Here is a 27524-nt window from a genome sequence, read left to right as displayed (position 1 = left end):
AAAAGCAGTGAAATAAATTAAAAAAAAAAAACGGAACGGCAAAAATGATAACAGAGGGTACAAGACAGGTGGATGACTCACAAGGCTGCTCACTATGAGGAACCTGGCATTACCTGACTGAGCACTCCCTCAAACCCAAAAAGGCGGGGTGACCACCTCACTGTGTGCTGAGGTGAATAACCCCAGGGTCCTGGCCATGGCCCTCCTGGCTGCTGCAAAGTCAATTCTGCTCTGGCCAGAATCAGGACATGACAATAAGTGGGAACTGTGATGTGTTCATAAAACCTTCCCCATGTCTCTGCCTCAGGTAAATTTTTTTGTGTTATGGGGCTAGTTTTCAATGTCTTTCACAGATAAGCACATTCTTATGGGAACACTGGAATTTCACAAGTTCCACTGAAATAGGATAGCACGAGGTCATAAAGATCAATACACAAGAACTCCAGATTAAGTGCTTTTGCATGATTTAAAATGAATAAATTCTTTATGAGCATTCATTTTAATATTAGTCACAGAAATTATTAAAAATGCAAAGCCTTTAAAGCTATTTTCATCAGTGTTACTTAATCAAACCAGTATTTTTTTGCAACTCTGTCTTATCTTGGAAAGAAAAAAATGTAAGGAATAAAATTCAACATGTAGCTGTTGCCATGGATTTTATGTAGAAGTCAATTGTGTGCTACATTGATTACTGCCAGCACAAAACCCTAGATAAATTGGATAAGATGGAAAACATATTGTTAATATTTCTTATGACTTCAGCTCTTTTCCCCAGACAATTTTAATGAAACATGATAGTTTGGATCTTTCTTTTTCTCATTATTCCTTTCCTGAAATCTTGGCTTGTTCTTGCAGGAGAAGCTTAATGTCAACACTATGGGGCATCAGGTGATAATATTTGACTTTTCTGTCATAAGAGGACTGTGGGAAACTCGAGTTAAGAAGAACAAAGAACGTCAGAAAAAGGAGAAAGAAAGATTAGAGCAGAGTGCATTGGAGAAGTAAGACTACTTTTGTGTTGTTCATTTTAACCATATCTGTTCTTATTATCCACTAACATTGCCATATACTAAATATATGAAATATAAATATATATAATAAATATACTAAATCTATTAAATAACAATTTTTGATTATTAAAATTATTTTTTGTGTTTGATTTCAATGACTTCTTAACTGCTTTCATCACATGGGAGTAAGAGAAATGCAGCACAAATGATATTTGTATTTCATTAGTTCCTGCTCTGTCTTATGTAGATTGTGATATATTAATGATGTATTTTATTGTTTATCATCGACATAAATTGAAGAGAAAAATAACACATTCTGTACCTTTCTATTTCTCATGTGCTGCATAAAAGTATGGCTTATTAATTGTGGAAATTATGAACACATGTTCATAAGAAATTCTTTAAGTGTTTTTGTTGAGTTGACAGGAGAAATAAAAGGAGTCAAATTAGTGGACACATTCAATTGCTTCTGAATAGGAGATAGCGAATAGAGTAAAAATTGTTAGATTATTTTTTTGTTGTTGGGGTATTAAGGAAGACCTTGATTATAATCATATACCCACTAATAATTTTATTCTTTTCATTATTTTACATTTATTTTTTCTTTAAGCAATATTTTGCTTCCCACAAGACACAGTTCAATTTTATGTTATGTTGGCAATGTTTGATACATATGACTTATCATTTTCGTCCCTCTGAGAAGACAAAAAAGAATAAAAATCACTTTCTGTTTTAAAAATAAAATGCACAGGGTTAAACCATGCCCTTGTTTAGAGCATAATTGCATTGAACCTTTGTGTGATGTTTCAGCACTCTCAGGACACCCTCACTCACAGATTGTCACTGCCTGTGCAGCAACAGTGACAACAGAGCAGCCGGTCTAAGAGGAAACCAGGCTAATACATCTGACTGTGGGATCTTTCTCTTCAAAACAGCCAGAGTAGCAGTCTTGGTTCTCCCATCTCTACCAAAGTTTGCATTAACAACCACAATTCTAAGAAAAAAAAGAAAAAAAAAGGAAAACTAAGTTCATCCTTATGATTGATTCTCTAGCAAGAATAAGCTCCCTTTTTGATGTGAGCTGTGTCCTGGTTTCAGCTAGGATAGAATTAGTTTTCTTCTTAGTGACTGGTACAGTGCTGTGTTTTGGATTTAGTATGAGAATTATGTTGATAACACACTGATGTTTTGGTTGTTGCTAAGTAGTGCTTAGCCTACTTAGTCAAGGACTTTCCAGTGTTTCATTCTCTCCCGGTAAGGGGCTGCAGAAAGAGCTGGCACGGAGCACAGCCAGGACAGCTGACCTGAACGTGATATTCCATATCATAGAACATTATTCTCAGTATACAAATTGGTGGAGTTGGCCAGGAGTGAGTGATTATTTCTTGGGAATGGACTAGGAGTTGGTTGTAGAGCAGGTTGCGAGCAGTTGTGTTTGGCATAATTTTTTTATCTTGGGTTTTCTTCCTCCCTCTTATTTCATTATTGCCATTAATATTAATATTATTAGTATTATTATATTTTACTTTGTTTTTATTATTAAACTGTTCTTAATGCAAAAGTGTTACATTTAGTTCCTGATTCTCTGCCCGTCCCACCAGGAGGCTGGGGGGTGAGAGTCTGTGTGGTACTTGGCCATCTGGGGTTAACCTTGACAGCTGAGAGATGAGTGTTTGTTGTTTCCCTTATGGTGGAAAAGACAAGTGAAAGGATTTGGGATGAAACTTGATCAAACCTTATTTCTGTCCCAATGTGGACAACAGGTCAACATTCCCCTGCCATATATTTATTAATTTGTTTAGATTTCCTGTGGTGCAGAGGATAACTTTTGAGCTCACTGGTACAAAAGCAAATCAGGATTCAGGCATGGGTAAATCCTCTCTGTAAGAGGGAAGGAGGGTAACCTTATGTTAGTCTTTTGTCAGTAACACATGTGTACTAGTTTGAAAGCAAACCAGCAAGAGATTCTAAGTCAGAATTACACTTTCATAGGAAAATTAAAATAAAGGCAATAGTACAGAAACACTGGCTTAATCTAACAAAGTCAGAATACAACCTGACACCCTGTGGGTCAGGGTGCTGGTGGCAGTCCAATTAAATGGTGGCTACAGTCCCACTGGAGTGAAGGATGTGGCTCTGTCGAGGCAGTGATCCTGTAGAACGGTCTGGTCCTTCTCTGGACATCCAGTGGTGGTTGTTGAGCTCTCATCCTCTGGGAATGCAGTGGTAGTGCTCCCGTGGTGTTCCAAGCCTCCAATTATAAGCAGATAGGAATGTTTGGTTCCTCCCCCAGGGCGGGGCATCTCTCAATGGGATGATGTAGTTCTATGAGTCATTATTTAAGCATTTAAGATTCTAGATATTTACTTTTGCCAGAAGCCAGAATGAATTCCTAAATAGGGTGAAAATTAATAGAGTTTCTCTACAAATACAATCATGTAACAGATGAGTTTGGAATCTGGCCTTTTGAGGCTGCTTTGTTGTTATTTCCTTTTTCTAAAAGAAAACCCAGTCTTTTTCAAAGGGGTTACAATTTGCTAATGCCCTCAAGATTGTGCAGTTCCTTTATATGCCATGTTACTATGTAAAATGACCTGATAATATGCAATGAAATGAATTATGTATTAGTTGAGGACAAACTCCCAGTTAACCTCCAGGGAACTTTGCTTGCCTTGGGCCAAGGTAATTTAGTTCTTGCAGCATCATTAAAGAGTAACTTGTAAGATATTTTTTGATTGAAGATTTTCTGAAGAGGAAAATCTCACAAATGAATGAAAAGCTTCAATTGTGTTTGCATTAATAGTGTGGTCTTGTAAAGATTTTTTTTTACAGGGCAGATGTTTAAGCAATTGGCCAGTATAAGATCATTCTGGACAACCAACTACTGAGAACACTGGCCTTCTGAGATACTTGGATACATTTTTTTGTGGATTTAATTCTGTTCTCTGTTTCCTCTTCTGTTCTGTGGAACTGTGAAAGTGTGGCAATTTAAAGAACACAGGTAAACCAGCAACTGAATATAAAAGTGTTAGGTAAGCTTAATTTCATTTTACTTCATGATCTTGATCCCATCGGACAAGCCCATTTGAAATCTCCCATTGGATACCAAACACAAATTGCTAAAAAAAGTGAGCACTGTACTAAGATCTTCTATATGTCTATGAAAGTGCATATTATGGAAAAAACTTTGAGGTTTTAGCAGTGTTTTAGATTTAATCTTCTAGATTCCAGCAATGGTGAACAATCTTCTATTGTGCCCCAAAGTCCTGAATGCTGTTGGATGACCTTGATGCAGTATGACGATTTTCTGCATTGAGATTTCCTTTCTACTTGTTTTCTTTTTCTCTTCTTTTTTAAGGAAATAAGAGTGAAAGTATACAGTTAGATTTTTTTGAAGGATTGCAATATGTTTGTCATTTGTATGAAAAACAGGAAGATAAATCTGAAGGCTAACAAATTAAGCATTCAAGTGAGGAAATGCCAGAGCTGTTTGCCCAGATTAGCTATCTAAATCTTTGCTGTGAAACAGCACAGTCTCCTCTGTCCACCAAAAAACATGCAGGAAAAATAAAATTTTTTCAGCTACCTTTTCCAATGTGCCTCTTCTCCAAAAAATTTCTCTGAAACTCTGGCTAATTAAATGTGCAGGTTTTGAGTTATATGCTTCCTGAATGCTAAAAGTAAAAAGGAAAAAGCAAACTACACTCTACGGGCAGACTGATTTTTTTCCCTGAGAGGTTATATGTTTGTTTAATAAAAAAGATTTGTCTCTATCTCTCTGCCAAACTTCAGTGTTATAACTCAATTTGTACCTGAACTAAGATTTTATTTGTAATGCTTATCTTTATTCTTCTACTCAATACCCCATTCAGAACTTTTTCCAAACAAGTCTAAAACTCAGACTGGGAGTCTCTTGGCCCCAAACACAAATTACAGGCAACAAGTTTGCTTTCAATCTGCAGCATTTATAAATGTAAGTTATTTGCCTTCGTTGGTAGGCACTTGTGCATACAGACCATGCATCTAAAGCAATGCATGGAAGTGCATTGCAAGACAAAAGCTGTTGTTCAGCCACAATCCTTTAAAACACATGGAAGAGCCTGGCAGTGATACTGAAATTGAATCAATCCAATTGAATTTGAAGCAAATGTTACTCATCCATCCATCAGGAGTATTATTCTGGGCTGAGCTCCAGTTTTACTGCAATGCTCTTCTAAAAATCCCATAGGGTTATTTAATGATACTGCATGGCTAGTGATTCTGATTTAAATATCACTCAGGAGTTCTAAACTAGTGTCACCATGAGGTGTACCGGTCAATTCTTCTGTCCTGGTTTAGAGCAAACAGTGCCATCTAACAAAACTTCCTTTCCTTACCTAAGAATCATAGCTTTTCCCCAAGAGCTTCTACTCAGACATTGAGCAGAGGGTAACTGAAGAAAGAAGAGCAACTGCAAGGAACTCACTTCCTCCTCATTTGCTTTGGTGTCTCTGAAATCCCTATCAATGCACACTGGTTTTCCAAGCTGGTTGCTCCTTTGAAGGGTCCAATCATTGAATTCATTGCATAGTAACTCTTTGCATCAAGCTGATCAGATTCATATTTTTGTTGGAGAAAATAGAATATCAAGCAGAGAACTCCCATGTCCTTGAAATGAAATATGTATAACAATAATAATAATAAAAACATTATATGGTGTGAACCTTTTTTCTGAAGTTATACTCCAATAGTGAAGTAGCATTTGGGAAATGATTACCCAAAGAGAAATTCAGCACTAAATAAAATGGAAATACTTGAATCTTCTATTTCCCTGCTGATCCTGTTTCATAACAAGTGTATTGTCCTGAAAGCTTACTGGGAAAAGGCAATGTATTGGAAAATAACTTGCCAGAGAAAAATTTCCTCTACACCACATGTATCTGCCTTAGTGACAGGTGTGCTTTTGTGTTACAGATATATAGGTATGAAATGCAACTTTTTTTTGGACCAGCATAAGCAGCATGCAACCAGCCTTTTTTATAATTAATGGAAGGATTTGTATGATTGAAGTGGAAATACTGTAGTTGTTAGCTGACTTGGAACCTTAGATCTCATCTGGGTCCTTTGTCCAGGGAAATTATTTTTTGTGTTCACAGTCCCACCTAAATTAGGCTTGACTTGCCTGTCTTCAGCTTTCTTAACACTGAAAGTGATTGTTGTTTCTTTAATCTGATTGGAATCATTTGATCAAGGCCTAGAAGAAGGTGAAAATATTTTATTGCTAAACAGTATTAAAAAGACATAAACCGCAGGAGAGTTGTGATTTTGTAACTCATTTGTCATCTGTGAAAATGTGTTTCTGGAATATCAGGAGTCTTTAAAGTGTCAAGACCAGAAATTTAATACACTTTCTCTGAAAATGTATTAGAATTAAAGAGATTATTTTATTTGTGTGGATATTTTTTTCTATTTGCCTCACTAGTTTAGATGCCTTTTCTTTAAATGTCTTTCCTGAAGATTCATGCAACAGCCTCCAGATATGACAAACATGGTGGAAATTCTGTCTTGTTTGAGGATTGTGAATAAATGAAGATTTAAAAACTTTTATTTTCATAACGATACCCTAAGAAGTACCACCATGTCCATTTTTTGACAATGACAGAGCAGAATGACAACCATGTAGCCAAATAGATGCCTTTGGTTTCATCTCAACTGAACCTGCAAATTTAAAGCTTTGTCATCTTTGCTTTATGATACACACTGGGTTGATGTAAGTAACAACTCCAGGCCAGTAAGGCTTATAGTGATTAATTTGGTTAGTGTGCAACCCAAGGGTACAGGCAGGTGTTGTAAATTATTAGACCCTTTGCCCATGGGACATATAATGTTTTCATTCTGAGATGTACTGTACAAAATTATGCACTTTTGTTGCTTCATTATTAATTCACTTTCCATCTGTTCTAAATGTGCTTGTACACAATACTGGCATTCTTTAAAAGCTTAACAGAGCATGTTGCCATAAAATGTATGAGTAAAGAAGAAATTTGACACAGGATTTCCATATCAGTGTGTAATATACATGCTGAATTCCCTAATAAGTTTAATTTTTAATGCCTCTCTTTCTTCTGAGGTAAATATTTCACTGACTGATTTGCTTAATAGCCTTTTTGTTATATGCCTTTTATTTTACTTGGCTAGCAACAGCCTCCTGGGTTTTGTGTTTTGTACAAGTTAACAGCAGAGTGTCAGAGGGCAATTTGTTTTTTCAAATTCAATGTAGCTCCCGTCTGACCATTTTCTATATTCCTTGTTGGGAGAGAGTAAAATTTTAGATCTGAGCCCTCTGCTCTAGTGTTCCTGGGGTCCACCCTACAGAGCTACACTGATGTGTAGCAATGCAGCTTACTTTTTATTCAGTTAGATTTTTTCACCTCTTCTTTCTGTTTTTTATGTCGCTAACCTTAGAACTTATATGGTGAGGAATGAGTCAGTCATTTTTTGTGCTCGAGTGAAGAGCAATGAATACAAAAACTCCCCATTTTATGGGCAAGTTTTTTTAGCGCATTAAATTATGCACTGAGATGATGTATTTATTGCTTTGATAGAAAATGAAGGAATTCTATGGAAATGAGAGGGAAATAACACATAATTAAGGTTCACAGAGGGACAGAAAAGCTATATGTGGAGGACTGGAGAATGTGAGAAAGAGCAGTACAGTACTGGCAAGTAAAATTTGGAATATTTCAGGATAAAAGAATTCCAGGTGTTTGATTCTATGGTCCTTTTGGCTTCTGTCTGTTAATTGTTCATGTAATTTTATTCTCTTCCTTGAGATTCACTTAAGACTCTCCCCATACCACTTCACTTCCCAGCAATACAGAGCAATACATAGGTATTTAGCTATGCTCACTGGTGGACAAGTTTTGGAACAAAATATGAGTAGGTGATTTGGGACTGTTTCTTTTTTCTTGTAGTATAAGAAAATGGGTTTTTTTGGTAGCTTTTCTCAGTTATTACTTGCCATTACAATGTGCACACTCTGTTGTGCTGGCAGTTTCTGGGGTTCAAATGACAGATTGAATAGTTCAGATTAACACTAAAAATTGAATTGGCTCATATGTCAAAGCATCTGAAAGGTATTTGAACTACCATGTATGTTGATCTGGAAAATTCTCTCATCTGAGCACTACTAGACTGCAGCTGGTGGGGATACCCCCTCTATGATAGAAAATTTAGAAACACTAGCTGCAGCTTGTTGACATATCACAGTATGGGCTAAGGAGCTGTGTCTGCTTTAAACTATTTTCTTGTCTTTGTCATGTCAAGTAAATTTAGAAAAGATTTGGAGATATTGTGCATAGTTGGTGGACTCTTCGCTGATTGTGCTAGCACCTTCAGTCCACTCTAGCGACTCCCTGGGCTGAATGTTTTTCTGTCTGTCCAGTCTTTTTCTTCCTAACTCATTTACATATCACAGCTTGATGTGGTATGTAGCATTCTACAATGCAGTAGACACTAAGAGAAACAGGGAGACTTATTTCAAATATATTTCAGTATTCTCACACCTCCTCTATCTATACTTTAAATACCAGGAATTCTTCCAGATGTCTACTTATGAAGTTCATTATGGTCTCTTCATGAAAACTGAAGCCAAGAGTGAGTAACATTTATGCAGCTGTCGTGGTTTGACCCTGCTCAAATGCCAGGCACCTATGACATCTCCTCTCTCTGCTCTCCCCCGCCACAGCTGGGCAGAGGAGAGGAAAAAAGTTAACACACAAAGGGCTCATGAGTTGAGATAAGGTACAGGGAGAAGATGCACTGAGGTCAAAATAGGCTGAAACTTAAAGCTGCAAAGTGATTTATTGCTAACAGAATCAGAGGAAGACAATGAAAACTAAAATAAAGCCCTTAAAGACATCGTTTGTCCGCTTACTCCCCTCCCTCCTTCCCAACAGCAGCAGAGGGGTACGGAGGTTTGGTCAGTTCATCACTGAGATCTTCTTCTGCTGCTCAGGGAGAGGAGTCATCCTTTACATTGCTGTGGGGTTGCTCCCATGGAAGACAGTTCTCTGTGAACTTCTCCAGTGCGGGTCCAAATCTCACAAGCAGCAGCCTGCCCAAACCTGCTGCAATGTGAGCCTCCTCCCAAAACTTCTGTGGCATGGGTCCCTCGCCCATGGGGTGCAGACCTCTGAGGCCAGGCTGTTCCATCTCAGAGCAAGGCCTCTCTCTCCACTGGGATTCCCACTAGATCACAGCTTCCTCCAGGCATCCACCTGCACCAGTGTGGGCACCTCCCCATGGACTGCAAGTGGAACTCTGCATCCCCTGTAGACTCCATGGGCTGCAGGGGGACAACCTGCTTCCCCATGGACCTCACCACAGCTGGCAGAGGATTCTTGGTGCAGGTGCCAGGAGCACCTCCTCCCCTGCCTTCTCCACTGACCTTGGAGTCTCCATTATGTTTTCTCTCACATATTCTCACCTCCTTCTCCTCTGGCTAGAAAGAAGTGTGTGCTCACATGGTTTTGATTTCTTTTTAAATATGCTATCACAGAGGCATAACCAACCTCTCCAATTGGCCCAGGCTTGACCAGAGGCACGTCCATCATCTTCAGAGCCATCAGAGACTGGCTCTGCTGAACATGGTGAAAGCTTCCAGAACCTTCATACAGGAGACAGTTTTGTGCCCCCCCCCCCCACTAGCAAATATTGGGCCAAGCAAAACCAACACAGCAGCTATCAATAATTTTTTTAACTATTCCTTTATTGCTCCCTTCATATCTTGAAAAGTCATTGTTCCCATCATCTCTCTGAGGCTTCGTTCTTCTGATGTACTACAAATCCTTTTCTTACTCAGTTGTACACCTGCAGCAACTTCATTTGCTTTTTTATTGTGCTTATCAGTGCTTATATTTCCTTCTAATTCCTTCGTTTGAAGATAAATACAAATTTACCTTTTAAAAAATATTTTTGTATTTTTTGAAATGAGAAAGGTATCCTTACTTTGTCATTAGAATGTACTTAGTCTGAGTCTATGCTGTCTTCATATAGTCTGCCAATCTTTTATCCAGCCAGCTACACTTCAACCAACCTCACTCTTAATTCAACTTCTGAAATATTTGTAGAAGGTGCTTTTCTGTGTTTTATAAAGATGTCACTTGGGAACACATTGCAGTCATTATTACAGAAGGGGCTTTCTGCAGTTCTCTTATGTTCCATGTGTAGTGTGCTGCTCCTTCAAACTGTCCTCTGGCAATCCCTCAGGCTTGCTTCTCTGATAAATGGTTATATGTATTTTCCAAAAGTGTACAAAGTGCCTGCAGTGTGTCCCTGTGCTCTGTGTATGTCTTTGCCGTTGCTGTTCTCTCTGTTTTCAAGCATCTCTAACATCCCCTGAGATCTCTGTCAGTGCAGAATGTATACAACTGTCTCAGTAATACCTTTCCTATTTAGGCATGCAGTTTTGCTCTCTAAAGATTTATTTTGCTAGCATTAAGTCAATTATGACTTTTAATATGTGCCATCATGTTTCCATAACAGTACTCTGCACTTCAGTATCCTATCCACCCTTGTTATGGGTGTGCAAAAATTATTTATTTCAACAAGATTTTGGGACATGATTCTCGTACCAAAGGTTGTAACTGGTTTCTTGTACAGGACTTAAAACCAGGCATTCTGGTTTTATTCCTGACAAATTTGAGGGGCTTTCATGATGGGGCTACAGCATTGGTGGATAAGGGCAAAGAAATTGACATAATCGTCCTGGACTTATGCAAAGCATTCAGTGCTGTCTTGCACAATATCTTTGACTCTATGCTGGGAGTCATGGATCTGATGGATGGACTGTCTGCTGGATAAAGACCTGGCTGGATGGCTGCATGCCAACTGTTGTGGCCAATGGCTCAGTGTCCAAGGGGAGACCAGTGATGAGTGGTGTCCCTCAGAAGTCAGTGTTGGGGCCAATACTGCTCAGCATCCTTGCTCGTGACACAGACTGTGGGATCGAGGGCACCCTCAGTAAGTTAACTGACTGCACCAAGCTGAGTGGGGCAATCACTCTGGAGGGAAGGGATGCCATCCAGGGGGACTGTGACAGGCTTGAGAGGTGGGTCTGTGCGAAATTTATGAAGTTCAACACAGCAAAGTGCAAGGTCCTACACCTGGGTCGAGGCAATCCCAGGCATATGTACATCTTGGACATAGAAGTGGTTGAGAGCAGCCCTGAGGAGAAGGACTTGTGGGTGATGTTCGACAAAAAAATGAGCACAAGCAGCAAAGTGTGTTCACAGCCCAGAAAGCCAGCCTTGTCCTGGGCTGCATCAAAAGGACAACAGGTCAAGGGAGGTGATTTTACCTCTCTACTCTGCTCTTGTGAGACTCCAGATCCAGCTCTGGTGCCCCCAAAATAAAAACGACATTGAACTGTTGGAGCAAGTTCAGGGGAGGCCACGAAGGTGGTAAGAGAACTGGAGCATCTCCCTTATGAAGACAGGCTGAGAAAGCTTGGGTGCTTCAGGCCAGAGAAGCAAAAGTTGCTTGGAGATCTCATAGCAACCTTGCAGTATCTGAAGAGGGGCTACTGGGAAGACAGAGAGAGCCTCTTCATCAGGAAGGGTAGTGATAGGACAAGGGAGAATGGCTTCAAACTGAAAGAGAGTAGGTTCAGATTGGATGTTAGGATAAATTCTTTACTGTGAGGGTGATGAGGGCACTGAAAGAAGTTGCTCAGACAAACTGGGGATGCCCCATCCCTGAAAGTGTTCAAGGCTGGTTTGTGGCTGGTGGGGGGAGCTTGAGCAACCTGGTCTAGTGGAAGGTGTCTCTGCCAGTGGGGATTGAACTAGATGATCTAGTGGGGTTGGATTTAGATCATCTTCAATGTCCCTTTCAGACCAAATAATTCTATAATTATTAACCAAATAATTCATGTGACTTTTTTTTTACATCTCAGCATTGTAGAGAAAAATCTCATGATTAAAATTTGATATGTAAAGTTTTTGTTACTTCCTACTTGAACTTTGCAAACTTGCATGTAATCCTCTTTCTAGGACATGACACATTTATATTCTCTAGGGAACTTTATCCTGAACTTTGTGTCCTTCTTCATTTGTCAGTTTTCTTCAATCGTTTAGATAAAGGTTTCTACCAGAGGATGGAGACAACATAAACAAGTGTCATGTACCACAGGAACTAGAATTCAAAGTGTGAGATCAGATTTATGATACAAGGGGCTCTGCAGAGTCTTATTTTGGTGTGGGAAGACTTGCTTCTGTTAATCAACCCATTCTTTAACTGACTAAGCTGATATAAATCTCTCCTAACTAAAGGCATGAGTTTTGACAATGCTTAATTATGTCAAATTGAATTTGCACCTGAAGTTATATGAGAAAAAGTTTGCCTTGGAAGTGATGCAGAAGTTACATTGAAATTGCATCTGAAATCAGTTGGCATGGGCTAACTTTGACCTTTACCTTTTATGAAGATATTAGTGTAAAAATTAAATCATTATACGTGAACAGGAAAAGATAGGGAAAAAAATGGCATTTCTTACTTTTTTTCCCCAAGGAAAATACTTTCATATATCACCAGGTACTTGATTTTGTTTATGCATATAACTTGTTCTGTGAGAATACATTTCTTATTCTATCAAAATAAAGAGTATAATTTTTGTTCTTTTCCATGACAGTTTGCCCAGTCTCCACTTTTCTGTTATTCTCTGGGTATCACTGTTTTATAGTCAGTGGATGAAATCCTGATAATTTGAAATCTATATGTATGTCTAGAAAATTGTAGCATAACTCCAGGAAATGCATTTTTAAAAAATATATATTATATAATACATATATATTTATATATTTATATACAAATAAAATAGCCAATACTATACATGAATAATTATAGTTTGTTAAGAACTTGTGTGAGCACAGATTAAGCTTTAGAAGTTACCTGCCATATATTTTCAGCTGATTCACATAAACATTTTTTGGAAATATTTCAGGATAAAACAGGAATGGAATTTCATACTAGAGTGCCGTAAGAAAGGCATTCCTCAATCAAAATACCTCAAGAATGGCTTTGTAGACATTAATGAGAAGAACTTGGACACTTCTGGAAAGACTCCTGAGCTCAAGAAGAGGCACGCTTTGTCAGATGGAGTAAATAAGGAACAAAACAAGTTTATTTTTCATCTTTCTGGAGAGCAGTGGATGGTAAATATAATGGAAAATATGTTTCTGTTGGTGAAGAGTTTGAGTATCTTAGGCTGTAACTTTTAATCCCCCATTTTTTTTGCAAATGCATGTGAATTTGATGCTTTTCACAGTGTTAGAAGTGACCAAAGCATTTTCTACCTCAGCCTGAACTAGTGGTTTAGTTTTCAGCTATGTCTATTTTAAATTCTCTGCTGAAACATGTAATTTATCCCTCTCAAAAATGTTGGTATGAGCAATAATATTGCAATAAGGTATCTTTCTCTGAAATTCCCCTATGGGTGGAGGGAGATGAAAATAGTATTTCTTGGCTTGTTGCTGTCTTCTACCAATAAGAGAACTGTATTCTTGCTCTAGTGATGTGATAACACTTTCTCAAGCTCTGCTCAGTTTAAAACTAATATTAGCATCAATACACAATGATCTTGCTGAAAAAAATGCACATTTGACTTGCAGATGTGTTTGATGTGAAATAGCAGTTTGCAGGTAAGATCTGAATTAGTGCTGGCTTGAAATTGAGCTGGTGGTGGTTTAGAGCTGGTCTGAAGCTTTCTGGAGTTGCAAAAGATTTGATTGAAACACTACATTAATGATAATGTGAAATTCAAATTTTGACCTTTATGTAGTATTTTCATTACAAATAATACGTCAAAATATTAATTAATAAAATAAAACTATTTTTTGATTGACCTGAAATGTAACTTTACCCCAGATTTGATTGTGGATCTGATGGTGTTTTCTTTTTCAGCTTTCTTTATTTTTCTTGCTTTCCTTTCCTTCAGAATAAACATAGAATACATGAAATTTCTGTAATATAGAAAACCCTTCTTCCCATTCAGCTCTGCTAGGGAGAATCTTTCTTCAGCTGATACCAATTATTGATGGACTGGTTGCTGGGGAGCTATCACATCTCTTCATTCAAGAACTTTGCATTTTGAAAATGATGTTTAAGATGTGTAGTCTAATACTGCACTCTTTTTGGCATTGTAAACCTCAGAGGTACTTTAGGGGAAAAAAAAGAGATTACTGCTCCTTAGACACTGATACAGTAGGAACTGCAAATATCCTTAGTGCATCAGGGTGCAGAGAGTTGCATAACTAAACTTTTCTGTTGCTTATTCTCTTTTTCCAAACCATTAAAATTTTGCTTTGTCGCCATATACCAGGCTTTACATTAGGAAGTAAAATCAAACATGCATGTTTTGTTCTGTTTTCCAGAGCATTTAATTTTAATTCTGAAAAAATTCCATTTAAGAGAAATTGGTGTACTCTTACGTACATTACGCCACCTTGAGCAGTACATTCCTAACCACCATGGAGTTTGATATCTCCTTGTCAGATGCTCAGTGTGGCCACATCAAACAGCCATCAAGTCTCACCGTCCAGGTCTAGCCTAGCTAAGGAGGGTTTCCTGTTTCAACGACAAACTGTGACATAGTTCAGATGTCTGCAGACAAAGATACAATCACAGCTGATTTATTTAGAGATTAATGCTCCTTCAAAATAAAAAAGAAATGTCACTCTCTAACAGCTGAAAATTACTTTAAAATTGTGAAAACTCACTTGACAAAGTTCTGAAAGAAGTGTATATCCACTTACTGCAGAAATTTTGTAAAGTTTTTATCTGTTAAACAAATCATACCACTTATCTTGCTTTTTGAAATCTGAACTGATGCTTCTCAGCCAAAGACAGAATCAGACACTATACTGTCTTCCCCTATTACTTTCTCACAAAAAGAAAGTAATTCACATTTAAGCAAAATGAATTTTCAGACTATAAAACTAATGCTACAAGTCTGGCAATCTGCACATGAAAAAAATCTGTGGACATATGATAGTTCTATCAGAGAAGGCTGTATGCTATGTAGCTGGGAGCTGTGGTGTCAATTGTGGTTTAGGTGGTTTTTTTTTGTTTGTTTTTTTTTTAATGTGTTTTGCCCACAAATACATCTATGAGTTGAAAGTTTCGGTGATTAAGCACTCAGGGACTTGGAGAAGTCAGAGCTGGGATTACCTTTGCAGATTTATGGGCACGTAACCAGCTGGATTTGCTGTTGATGGGCCACTTACCATTGGCAGCAGCAAACAGCACAGTCCTGTAAAGTACCAATTTGGGGACTAGCTGCTGAATCTTCTATCTTCCTTTTCACTGATAAGTATTTCTATTATGTTTCCCCTTTCATCGATGAAGCAGTAATATATCCTCTAGACAGTTGATTGCTAAATCTGAGTAGGTTGCTGGTGTGACTTAGGGGTTTAATTTTGAGAACAAGGCTTGCTTCTGGGCTATACCAGCTCTTTTTATGGATGCTGGGAAGCCAAGTCTCACAGAGTAGTAATCCCCAGCACAGGGATGTGGCTTTACCATGTCCTTCCTGTAGGTTTTGATATCAGAGTGCCCAGGCTATCTATAAATATAATCTTGCTAGAGAGAAGCTGCTTCTTTGTTCTCTATATCCATATAAAATCTGGCTTACTGATTCTGCATTTTAAGAGTAGGAGGTTAAAAAATGGTTTTATAAAACATGCTATGATGTAATCATAGAATTGTTTAGGCTGGAGAAGGTCCTTAAGTCCATTGAGACAAACCATTAACCTAGCAGATAAGGGATACAGCCAATGCTTTTGGTCATGCTTCAGTAGAAGCACCATGAGGCTAGCTGGCACCTAGAAAACATAGTCTCTCCTTATCTCTGATAGTTAGGGTACTTGTGGATAGGTTACAGTATTCACTCAGGATAGGCAACAGTATTCACTCAGACACAAGAGTTTGGGATAGCTTGGATAAATATTTTGAAAATAATCTGGATCATGTTTTTTTGAAAATAATGTCAGATCTTCTGAGGATCTTACTATAGGTGACGATCAGAGCAGATCACACATTTTGAATTCCTAGTAGGAATTCCTTCCTTCGAGACCTCATGTCACTTTTTTTCCACCTCTAAAATATCATTGATATGATGATGTATTTTCATTAAGTGGAGATCCACTGTATCTTATACTTGTAATTATTGTTGCATATCTGAGAAAACATAAAGCTCTTTAACAGCAACAAAATAGTGAGGGAAAAAAGGGGTAATAATTTTGTAATAATTAGCCTTTAATACTCTTTGGTACATTTTTACTTTTAGTGTTTGTGATTATAGGCCTCCTTGAAGACATGTATTTATGTGAATAAGACTAATAGAGTGATTTATGGGTTGATAACTACATTGATGAGATAGGCTTACCTTTGTCTGCCAGAGCTCCATCTGGCTAGGGCTGTTTGAACACCTCCTTAAGGTTCAGGGGTAATTGTCTCCCTTTTACATATCAGAGAGATATTTTAGTCTGGATGCTAGGAAAAAATTCTTCACAGGAAGAGTGACTGGGCATTGGAATGGGCTGCCCAGGGCGTTGGTGGAGTCACTGTCCCTGGAGGTGTTTAGAAAATCGCTTTAGAAAAGAGTGGATATGGCACTGAGTGCCACGGTCTAGTTGACAAGGTGACGTAGGCCATAGATTGGACTCAATGATCTCAAAGTTCTCTTCCAAGCTAGTTAATTCTGTGATTCTGTGACTCAAGTGTCTACTTTCCTGGGTGTGCATTTCTGCCAGCTGGGAACAGTAATGAACAAATATTCGAAGTTAGGAAAGACAAGGGCATATAATAAAAAATGTGCTGGTCTCATAATCATAGAATCTCAGTCTGATACTGTGAATGAAATCAGACAGGTTTTCTCTGATTTTTCTCTTTTAATAAAAAATGGGAATAATTCAGTTGTATTGCTCCAGCAGTGAGTCTCCTAAATCTTCCTGTGCAAATCTTCCTGTTTGTGAAAGACTTGGGACTTTGACAGCATGAGAATTGTATGCTGTGCCACAGTTAATTTCAGGTTCCCAAGATATGTTTCAGAAAAAAAAATAAAATTTAAGAGTTTTACAGGCAAACACACTGTGAAAAGAAAATATATATATAAGGATTATGGACCTTTGAATTGTGTGTTTGAATTGGATCCCTAGGAAAGAACAATGCAGAATTGATGAAACACTTAATTGAGAACCTCTGTGCACATAAACATGTATCTACTCAATTAAATTAGTTCTTCAGAGAAACAACACTATTAGAACTAGAAACTGAGGCAAAATAATGTAATGAATATTCATATGAATTTTTAAATTAAATCACTTTAACTCTGCTTTTCCCCTCTGAGTGTTTACTTTCTCCAGTTAACTAATGAGTGTTTATTCTCTAGTGAATCAGTGAATTCTAATTGTTTTTCACAAAATATTCAGGATAAACAAATTTTTTAATGTTGTGATATCAATATTGGCAGAGAAAATCTGATGATGCTCCTCAAATGCAGCGTAGGACTGTTCTCGGCCATGTTGCTTTACCTAAGTAGAGGATCTGGATGTATACCTGCTTTAAAAAACTTTAATGTCAGATGTGCAAGTAAATTAGAAGAGGCAAAATTCTTAACTCATAAATCATGATTTTCTTGCACATAATTTCCTCACAAAATAAGGCACCAAATTACTATATTTGTATTTATTCTCATAGTTTTATTTTTTAATATAGTAGATATTTTCACTGAGAACAGAGATTTTCCATTTGTTATTCCCAACTGTTTATGATAGTGTTGTATTCATTTCCTACAAAGGGTCATGTAACATTGCTGCATTGAAGGGATGAAGAAAATCTCTCTTTTTCTTACGTAAATTGCAGAGATTTCCCCAGAGATTCCCCCTCCAAAAAAACGGCATACCGTTCCTGACTCAGTCATGGCCACTTTTGTTATTAATGGTGGTCCTGAGACATACTATATTTCATGGAATCATGCAATCAGCAAGGCTCAAAAACACATCTAAGATATTCAAGTCCAGCCATTGACCTAACACTGTCAGGTCCACCACCAACCTGTGACCCTAAATGCCTGGGGAATGTTTAACCTTGTGGTTCTGCTGGGATGCAGCCCCTCTGTGCTTCTGGGCTCCAGCTGGTCAGAAGCTGGAGTGCAAAAGGCATGGGAGAAGTCAAGGGCAGGGTCTCTGCTTTGCCCACGGAAGAGGAGCATGGGGGCCATCCTGCTCTGCCTGTCAGCATTGGCCTTGCCTGCTCTTGTCTTTCTCTCAAGAAGCAACAGGTACAGGTTGGCAAATCATCCTGTTTTATTAACATGTCCACAACAATGCCCCCCATGCTGCTCCCTTGGGACTGTGATGTCCCACCCTTAAGGGGAAGAAGCACCCAAGATTTTTAAATGTTCATGGTTAAAAGGAATGACCAAAGTCAGATGGTCCAAAAAAACTCACTAAGTTTTATTAGTAAATTACTGTTACAATTCGATATTAAAGTCCTCTGCCCAAATGAAGGTTGAAGTGATGCCAAATGCTGGTTCAAGAATACCAGCTTTACTTTGTGTACCAACTTCATTAAGTGTATGGGGGGAAAAGGGTGAGGTGGTGAGGAGGGAGAGAGATACAGAGACAGAGGAGATAGTACAAGCAGAAGATAGCCAGCACAGAGGGCTTGCTTAAAGTATAGGCTGCAAATGTTATAAACTCTTTCCTTACACCGCCTTGTTACTTTAATTTTGATTGGTGGTCAAAATCGTTGATCATTGTCTTAATCCATGGTAGTGATGTGAACATACCAAACACAGGGAAAAAAGAAGGATGAAGCAGAAGAAATAATGCAACAGATCATATATCAAACAATTGCCACTCCAATCATTAAGAAAATAAATTAAATTAGCAACATCATTCCAAACTGCAGTAACCATGAGCCCCAATCTCATATGAGTCCTAATGATCAGAGCACAGATACCAACCAGGAGCTGGGGCTCCAGCCACGAAACAATTCTTTTGGTTTCATGGGTTGAAACAATTCTGCAGTTTGGACAGTTACTTCTTTAATTTTAGCTCACACTTCCTCAATGGAAGTAGAGGCATTATAGATGGTAATACAACATTCTGTATCAGTTAAATTTAACATTCCACATAGTTCTTGTTCTTTAAATAGTAACATACCTAATGCTCATTGATTTTGTAAAGCCTTTTTTGACACTTCTTGGACTTGGAATTTAAGTTCTCCAGAGGCATATTTTGTCCAGTTACTTGACGTATACACTCACCATGTGATGTTTTCTGTTGCCCATTGATGTGGTCTGATAAGTATATCAGGTGCAAAAATTATCTTAAATCATAAGCCAATTCAAATGGTACAAGATATCTTCTAATCTTGCAAATCCAGGTGTGGGAAATCGGGGAATTTTCTCCATTCTATTGTTAGGAAACTAATAGATACTTAAGAGACAAAAGACGTGGCTAGGGTGTGGTGAGGGAAGGGGAACATTTGGCCTCTGATAACTTCACTTTGCTCGTTGGGCACCCAAGGGAGATCAGTGAGGCTGCTGTCTTCCTTTCACTGCCACCATGGGAAGCCCAGCTCTGCACTGCCTTCTTTTCCTTGGTGGGTAAGCTTTTGCTTGGGAACAGCATGGGATTCCAACCCTCTCCCCCTCCCGGGGTGTGCGTCTGCCCAGCTGCGTTTGCAGCTGCTGCGGAGGAACCTGGCTGTAGCTGCCCTTGTCTGTCAGAACGCACTGCGGCTTCTGCCACAACTGCAGAGTTTCTGCCACCTTTTGCTGGCTAGCCTGGGTGAGCCAGTGCTGAGTGTCCAATTTGGTGCCCTGAGCTCCCTGCACCCCATCCTGCTGCACCCCATCCTGCTGCACCCTGTTCTGCTGCACCCCGTCCTGCTGTCAGGCCTGTCCTGCTGCACCCCATCCTGCTGTCAGGACTGTCCTGCTGTCAGGCCTGTCCTGCTGTCAGGCCCTCCCTGCTGCACCCTGCCCTGCTGTCAGGCCTGTCCGCCATTACCCACTGAGACAGACCTGACCTCGCACCACAGCGCCCCCTGCAGCCTCTGGGGAATCATTGCACTGCCCTGCCCGGCTGGGAGCCAAGAGCGCCCCTGCTGGCTGCGACTGTAACTGCACTAAAGGGACAGTGCCTGGCAGCCTGGGGAAAGCTGCCACTGAGTTTTCTGGTTTTGTTTGTTGTTTGCTACTGTTGTTGCTTGTTGGCCTCGTTATAGATACTGGTAAAGAACTGTTATTCCTTTCCCCATATCTTTGCCTGAAAGCCCTTGATTTCAAAGTTATAATAATTCAGAGGGAAGTGGGGTCGTATTCTCTATTCTGAGGGAGGTTGCCACCTTCCTTAGCAGACATCTGTGTTTCAAACCAAGACACCAGGTGTCATTATAGTCTATAAAATATATTTAGGGAGATGATGGGAACAAAAAAGTCTTTAACAGGTAGTGGGTACAAGGGATTCCACAGTACTGCCTGTTGGATATGGGTCCAGTGCATCTTGATTTCCAGGAATTGGGTCCAATGTTGAGCCACGGGGTGAAAAATTCCAAAGTTAGGTCTGTGGGGCGTGAGCATGGTGGTGGTAACATCCCTCAGTGCTTTGTCAAAGGGTGCCACTTTGGGATGGAAATGCAGAGACAACAGGCCATATAGAGCAGAGCTGCTCAGCTGGCTTTGCTCATTTTTAGTTTGTGGCATGGTTACTTGCTACAGGGAGATTAATGCCTCAGCAGGGACACTAATAGCACCTCCATTCCCCAGAATTTTATCTTTGAAGCAGGGAACTGAATCTTACTGTCTGGGATCTTTAACCCTACACCTTCAAGGCTCTCAATATTATATTTTTTAATGTTTCCCACTTTATCCATGTCTGTACCCCCAATTAATACATCACCAATATATTGGTAGGTCCTTCTACCTTCATCCACTGGAATTCCAGATAATTCTTGGGATAAGGTAAAATGTGCTAGCATGGGGCAGTGATGGTATCCCTGCAGTAGTTGGGTGAAAGTGTATTGTATCTCCTCCCACGTGAAAGCGAAACAATTCCAATGGCTCTCCTGAAATGGAACCATAAAGTACATATCTTTCATGTTGGTGGTAGCTAAACTTTGATGACCTTCCTGTATTATGGCAATTACCTTAGCAATGTTAACACTGCTGCTGTTTAAGGTGCAGTATTAGCATTTATTTTTCCATAGTCTGTGGTCAGTCACCATTTTCTGTTTGGCTTTTTTACTGGCCAAACAGAAAAGTTACAAGGAGAGTGAATGGAAACTATTATCTCCTGTTTGTGTAAGTCTAATATCACATGGGAAATTCCTCCTGGACTTGATGGAGGTACCTTTTTATAGAGAGGTTTTCCCGCCCTGAAGTCAGGTTTCTCACTTGCTGTGGAAATTTGTCATTATGCACAGTCCATTCTTTCAGATCTTTCTGAAAATGGGTTGGAGGGCTTTGGGGGTTTTGGGTGGCCTTGATATTCCCCCCACAGTCCAAGGCCTTGTTCCCCTCCTTAGGTGATATTGTGTTGTATTTATCTCTGGGAGCTACAACAAGGATGTTTGTCTTGCAAAAGTGCTGCCCTACTTGGGCCAGTAGAGCCTACTCCAGACACATCTGCATGGCTGCCTTCTCCAGACACATCCTGATCTTTCTCATGGCATCTTATTGCCAAAAATCCTTGGTTGTTATCAACAATTCTTGTCTTTTATTACTAAAACACTTGGTTGGATCCACAGCCATCCATATATTGCAGTTTTGAGACATAACTCCTGGAACCAGTCCCTTATCTTCTGTGATTTTACAGGGATTGTGCACAGGCTCAGGGCCAGCCACCATCTCCAGAGATCTGCCTGATGCTGGCAGCAGGGTGTCACTGCTCTTGCTGTGCTGTGATGCAAGGGCACCAGAACACCCTGCACAGAGCACCAAGTGCTCTCCTGAAGAGAGAGACCCGTTGTGTGCAGACAGTTGTGGGTGAGGACCTGTGTAGCAAACCCTCAAATGACTTCCTATCCCATGCCACCAGCTTGTCATCCCATAAAGTGACCGCTTCGAAAGCAATTATTTCCCTTATATCCCATCTGTCTTCGCTTTGAAGGTCGAAATCACTTGCTTCATCCCAATCCATGGCTTCCTCCAAGTAGGACAGCAGATCCAGGTCATCAGAAGGCGTGTTATGGACTCCCCCTGTCAGATCCAGCTTAGTGCTTGTGGGTGTGTCTAGTTGACTGTCCGAGTGGCCTGCCCATGCCTCATGTGGGAGGGGCATGGGAGGTCTCTGTTCTTCAGTACTCCAATTTTCGTCTGTGCAGTCCTCTACTTGGAGCAGCTCTTGGTCTCTGTTATCTTCCCAGTCTTTCTCCCTATTAGCCAAGACCTCTGCCCGAGTCACTGGTGCTGACAGTCCTACTTGCTGCCTGCTGAGGATGTGGGCTTCCATCGTGCTTGATGAAGAGGAGCTGGGGGGTGAGCAGTGGGGCCTGGGAAATGCAGCTTCATATCCCTCTATGTCTGTTGCTGTCATACTTTCCATTTCAGCCGACCAGGGGGGATGATAAGTCATGGTCAAAGTTTTGCTCTTTCTCCCTCTGTGTAGAGGTGGGCTACTGCCATGGCATATACTTGTGTGAAAGCCCCAGCACCCTAACCATGCCTGATGTATGAGAGGCATGAGGGGCTTCTCTTTTTTAGCACTCCAGCTTTGGTCTTCATTGTGCTCCACGTCAGACAGCTCTTGGGGGTTGTAGTGTTTCAAGCCTTCCCCCTCCTCTGACAAGACCTCCTTCTTGGTCTCTGGCGCTTCCCTGACTGTCCCTGCTTCTGCTTCTGCCCATTGCCTGCTCAGGGCGTGGGCTTCCAGAGGGCTTGGTGAGGAGCTGAGTGGTGGGCTGCAGGGGCTGTGTGCAGCAGCTCCTTGGCTCTCTGCCTCTTCTGCTGTCACCTGCTTGATGAAGGCAGGAGAAGCTGCTGCCTTTGCCATCTCTTGAGCTTTGGCAGCGAGAGGTACACAACACTCCTCTACCTGCGATGCTGGCTGAGGCTGCCTGTGATTCACTTACAGGCAGTAGGAGAAAGAAGAGGAGGAGGAGGAGGAGGAGGAGGAGGAGGAGAAGGAGAAGATGGTGGTCTAGTCTCCCCAGTCCTTCACCCTGTGCCTCTTTGGCAGCCCCTGCCGCTGAGGCATCCAGGGGAGATGCTGCCTCCTGAGGCAAGTGTTCTGGGATTGGGCACCCCAGGTCTTAGTGCTCTTAAATAACCTCCCGGTCAGGGTGTGGCCCTGCATAACAATGGCCCCTAGGCACCATGAGAGCCCTGCATCAGAAAGGGCCAGGGAATGTGCTGCTGTGACAATGGACCACACCCCAGCACCCCTGTAACAGCAGAGTGGGATGCACAGAGCCAGCTGGACAGGGCAGACCCAGCTGGAAGCAGCCATGCCTGGCACAAGGCAGCCCCTGCTTTCTCCTGACAGAGTGTCCAGCTGACCCAAACCATCCCCATGGACACAGCCCCAATGCCTGTGGCCCTGCTGAGCTCAGCCCTGTCTGCCTTCAGCTGCCTGGGGTGCCACCACCCTGGGCAGCCAATGGCTAGGAGGTGAAGTCCAGACATCAGAAGGATAAACTACTTGTTGATAGAATTGCCTTGTTAAGGTTTAGGGCTTGCCACCTAGCAAGCCTTTCTGTGCTGAGCTGTAAATTACTCAAAGAACTCTTGTGTGTGGATTGGTCCCTTGCACACTCCCCAGCTGTTTTGGGACAACAGGGGGAACATGAGGACAGTGTCAGTGTCATGCAGGGGACCTGCAACAGGGAGTTCCTGGGACTAGCTTAAAACTTCTTTAGAAGAGTGGCAGATTTGGATCCAAAATTTTATTTTGGCCCATGACAGATAAAATTATAGAGCTGGAAAAGAAACAGAATTGAAACTTCTTAGAGCTTTGATCACAGTTTTAGTTCAGGCCCATATCTAGTAGGTAAATTCTCTCCTAATTAGAAATATTATAATCAGCAGTGGTTGTATGTTTGTTACTTATTTCCTTTTACAACTTTTTCTCTCCCAAAAATCAATCAAGTTTCAGGTATTGTTTTGCTGTTAAAAGCAAAAGACTGGCTATCCTCCAAGTGTCAATCTTCATGCAGCAATTTATCAGCAGGCTGCCAGCTTTAGCATGGCAGCAGCAGATTACAAAAGAACATAAGAGAATCAGAGAGTAAAGCAAATGTAAAGCTTGTTTCAGTTCCCATCCCTATCTAGTTTGTAAATGAAGCAAAATATCACATCAATTTATGTTTCAGCAACACAAATATAAATGAATTTTAAAATGTAAAATATTGAAAATGCATGTAGTAGTAAAGTATTTGCCTGTTTGCATTTGCAAATTGTAAATATGATCATATAATATAAAGAAATATTCTCAAGAAAGGAGAGTTGGCAATTGCTAGAAGAACGGACTCTACTTCCATTCTTTTGAAGTCATGTCTAAATGTATTTCTGTTGCTGCATAGGAACATCTTGGTGCTCTGCACTAGCCTTAATGCAGACAAAGATTTTATAAAATTTTAAGCATTAATAACAAACAAATATTTTTCATATTTTGGCTTAATTTTTCTAAAGTGGTGAATGAGTTTGATCTTGATCTGGTAGAGAGCCTTGTGTGCTGCACAGGAGAATTTTGTGGAGCACCCCCTTCACAACAAGTGTGGGAGAACAGCATAGCTGTTGGCTTCAGAGGGGAAAAGGCTGTATTCACCACCAAGGAGCTGGAGATGGTGTGTTGTGACAGCAAAGTACAAAAACCAGCAGGTCAATAGAAAGCCAAAGACAGACATGAATTTTGAAGAAATAGAGTGGAAAATAGTGTCTGTTTGCATCTTTTCCTCTCCAGTGTGATTATTCTGCTCTCTCTCTGAATCATGGTTCTTCCCAACAGAGACATCTATGACACTCCAGCTAAATACTATCCCCTATGTGCTAAGTTTTCTATTCTTTACAGGTGGGAAAGACAATACTAATTGAATTTGCAGTTGTCATCCATTATTTTATTTTGCTGCAGAAAAATTTGCAGCACTGAAGATGAAAAATAGTAACTAATTCCACAGAGCTGGAGGGATTTCTCACTACTAGCCCTGAGGCATTGGAGGCATTTTATTTTTTAATTGTCATAAACTGACAAATATAGAAGATGGATCACAATGCAATACACACACACCCCTAATTGGAAATTAATTAAGAAGTAAAATTATCTGTAACAAATATGGAAGGGAAGGTAGCAAGACAGAATGACATAACATAGGTTTTGTGTCTGCATGTGTAAATTTGAAAAGAACTGAAATGAGAGGCAGTAATTACCAAAAAATGGCTTCTGATCAACAGTCTGCTATATCTATAATTTCAACTAGATGTTTTAATTTAACTAAGAGTTAAGTAGTACCATTGCTAATCCAGAAGTTCAGCATTAATAAAAAAAACAATTTAATGCATCACTCTTATAAAGGTCTTGGGAGATCTGTGAAATCTAGAAGGAAAAAAGGAGTGGGCAATATCCTCTTAATAAAAACCAGTAATTCCTGCTGTGTCATATTCTTCAGGCACAGGAAACAAATCTGAAACTTATAAAAGAATCAAAGGTTTAAACTCTTATGTCTCTTCTTACAGAGAAAAATTAATGGTAGAAACTGTTTCAGATTATTCATGCCACATGTTACCAGTGCACAGTGTTATAAAACCTAAGACAGACTGGTAAATTATGTGATATTTAAGGAAGTGGAGTTTAAATGATCTGACCGTCAATTTTTGGAATTGATTTTTGTGTGTTTCCAGTCCAAGGAATTTGGTGACATAATTCAAACAAAGATATGTACATATGAAGTGAATACCAATTAATTAAAGCAATTTAGTAAGAATTAAAGGTTTTATAAATGTTAGTTTCATGTGTTGTTGAAGACTTTTGTTAAATAGAATAATCTGAAAATTACTGAGAAATTTTGGTAAATTTCAAAATTACTGGAATTTTGAAAATTAGGGATTTTGCGTGATTAAAACAAAAATGACTTGCAAATGTGGACTGATTTGAAAACCAATTTTGTTATTTAATTTAAAAATCAATTTTATACTTCTAATGAAATCCTGTGAAAATTTTTTTAACCTTGCTGTAACAGCTTACGAAGTTAGTCCTGGTGATAAGTGTGTATACTATCTGAAATGTTTCTGTTCCATCTTGTCAAACAAGTTTTGAAACACTGGCAGTTGTCTTGGAACACAGTCACACCTTCTTTTCTTTCTTTTTTAGCAAACCCTATTTAGATATTCTCCATGCACTCTTCTGTTCTGTGTCGCATTTTACTGCATCTTGATGTGTGAATTAAAGCACTGAAATGTGTTTTAAAAAAAATCTTCCATCTGGAAAAAGGAGATAATGTGCGAGACACTAAACAGATTGAGTTCTTCAGATAGGTTTTTGTTTTAGAGCAAATAATTGCATTAGGAGTTAAAAAAATGAATATGTGATGAAGACAGCTGCAATGCTCTTCAAAAGCAGACAACTTCTGTAAGGCTTTGGCAAACTGCTATTCTACATCAAGATAATTAAGGCAAAGTGCATTTTACTCCCTATTTGGAAACATGGTAAAAAAATTCTAGCTTCATGCTTTCTATTTACCTGTTCTTATTTCTTTTACAGGAACTCCCAGATTCTCTGAAAGAACAGACCTATCTGAAGGAATGGCACGTGTACAATACATCGATACAAACCATTCCAGCCTACATTGCACTATTTCAAGATCTGAGAGTACTGGAATTGTCAAAAAATCAAATCACCTATCTTCCAGCAGAGATTGGTAAGCTGGTCCAAGATATTCAGCTATTTATAGTTGTGCCATTTTACACTATGACAGGGAAATGAGGATCCATGGATATTCTTGTTAATTTTCTGACAATTGTCTTCCTTGTTTACAGTGAACAGTCCCCTCTACATTTTTATATCTCTATGGCTTAAATTATACTTGCCAAATTGTATTGAAAACAATGTATATAGTATGGATCAAACATGGGAAAAAGTTGACACATTTTTGTTCTCTGATTATAAGGCATTATGTCTTGTATTCAAGTAGATGGAGAGTTGTTTCTGGGAACAGGTGGTGTTTTATATTCCTCACAGGTTAAGAAAAATAGAAGTATTACAGAATTTTAAACCTCAAACAAGATGAACTGAAACATAAGATTCTGGGAAAAAGGAACCAAAAATAGAATCCTGCAGAAAGTATACATTTGAATTTTTTTAAAGGATTCAGTAATGATCTTAATTCAGTAAAGAGATATATCATAGAGTAATTGAATCACAGGTGATTTGGATTGGAAGGAGCCTTAAAAGTCATCTGGTTCCAACCTCACTGCCATGGGCAGGAACACCTTCCATTAGACCAGGTTGGTCAGAGCCGCTTCCAACATGGTCT

At 39.6% G+C, this 27524-nt stretch overlaps 1 protein-coding gene across 1 annotated transcript in view; it reads left to right on the top strand.

Moving 5' to 3' along the window:
• The window catches only part of LRRC2 (leucine rich repeat containing 2), a 75785-nt gene that overhangs the window by 11152 nt on the left and 37109 nt on the right, over positions 1–27524 (top strand). Inside the window, exons 2-4 of the mRNA XM_085042254.1 lie at positions 856–1001; positions 12994–13204; positions 26753–26909. Of these exons, the coding sequence (XP_084898380.1) occupies positions 877–1001; positions 12994–13204; positions 26753–26909 (493 nt within the window). The 5' untranslated portion in view covers positions 856–876. The remainder of the gene's footprint in view (positions 1–855; positions 1002–12993; positions 13205–26752; positions 26910–27524) is intronic.

The sequence above is a fragment of the Lichenostomus cassidix genome, chromosome Z, assembly GCF_008360975.1.
Source record: "Lichenostomus cassidix isolate B80296 chromosome Z, HeHo_3.0, whole genome shotgun sequence".
In the NCBI taxonomy this organism is placed as follows: domain Eukaryota; kingdom Metazoa; phylum Chordata; class Aves; order Passeriformes; family Meliphagidae; genus Lichenostomus; species Lichenostomus cassidix.
The sequence above is the reverse complement of the archived record's forward strand: the minus strand, read 5'-3'. Positions and strand labels throughout refer to the sequence as shown.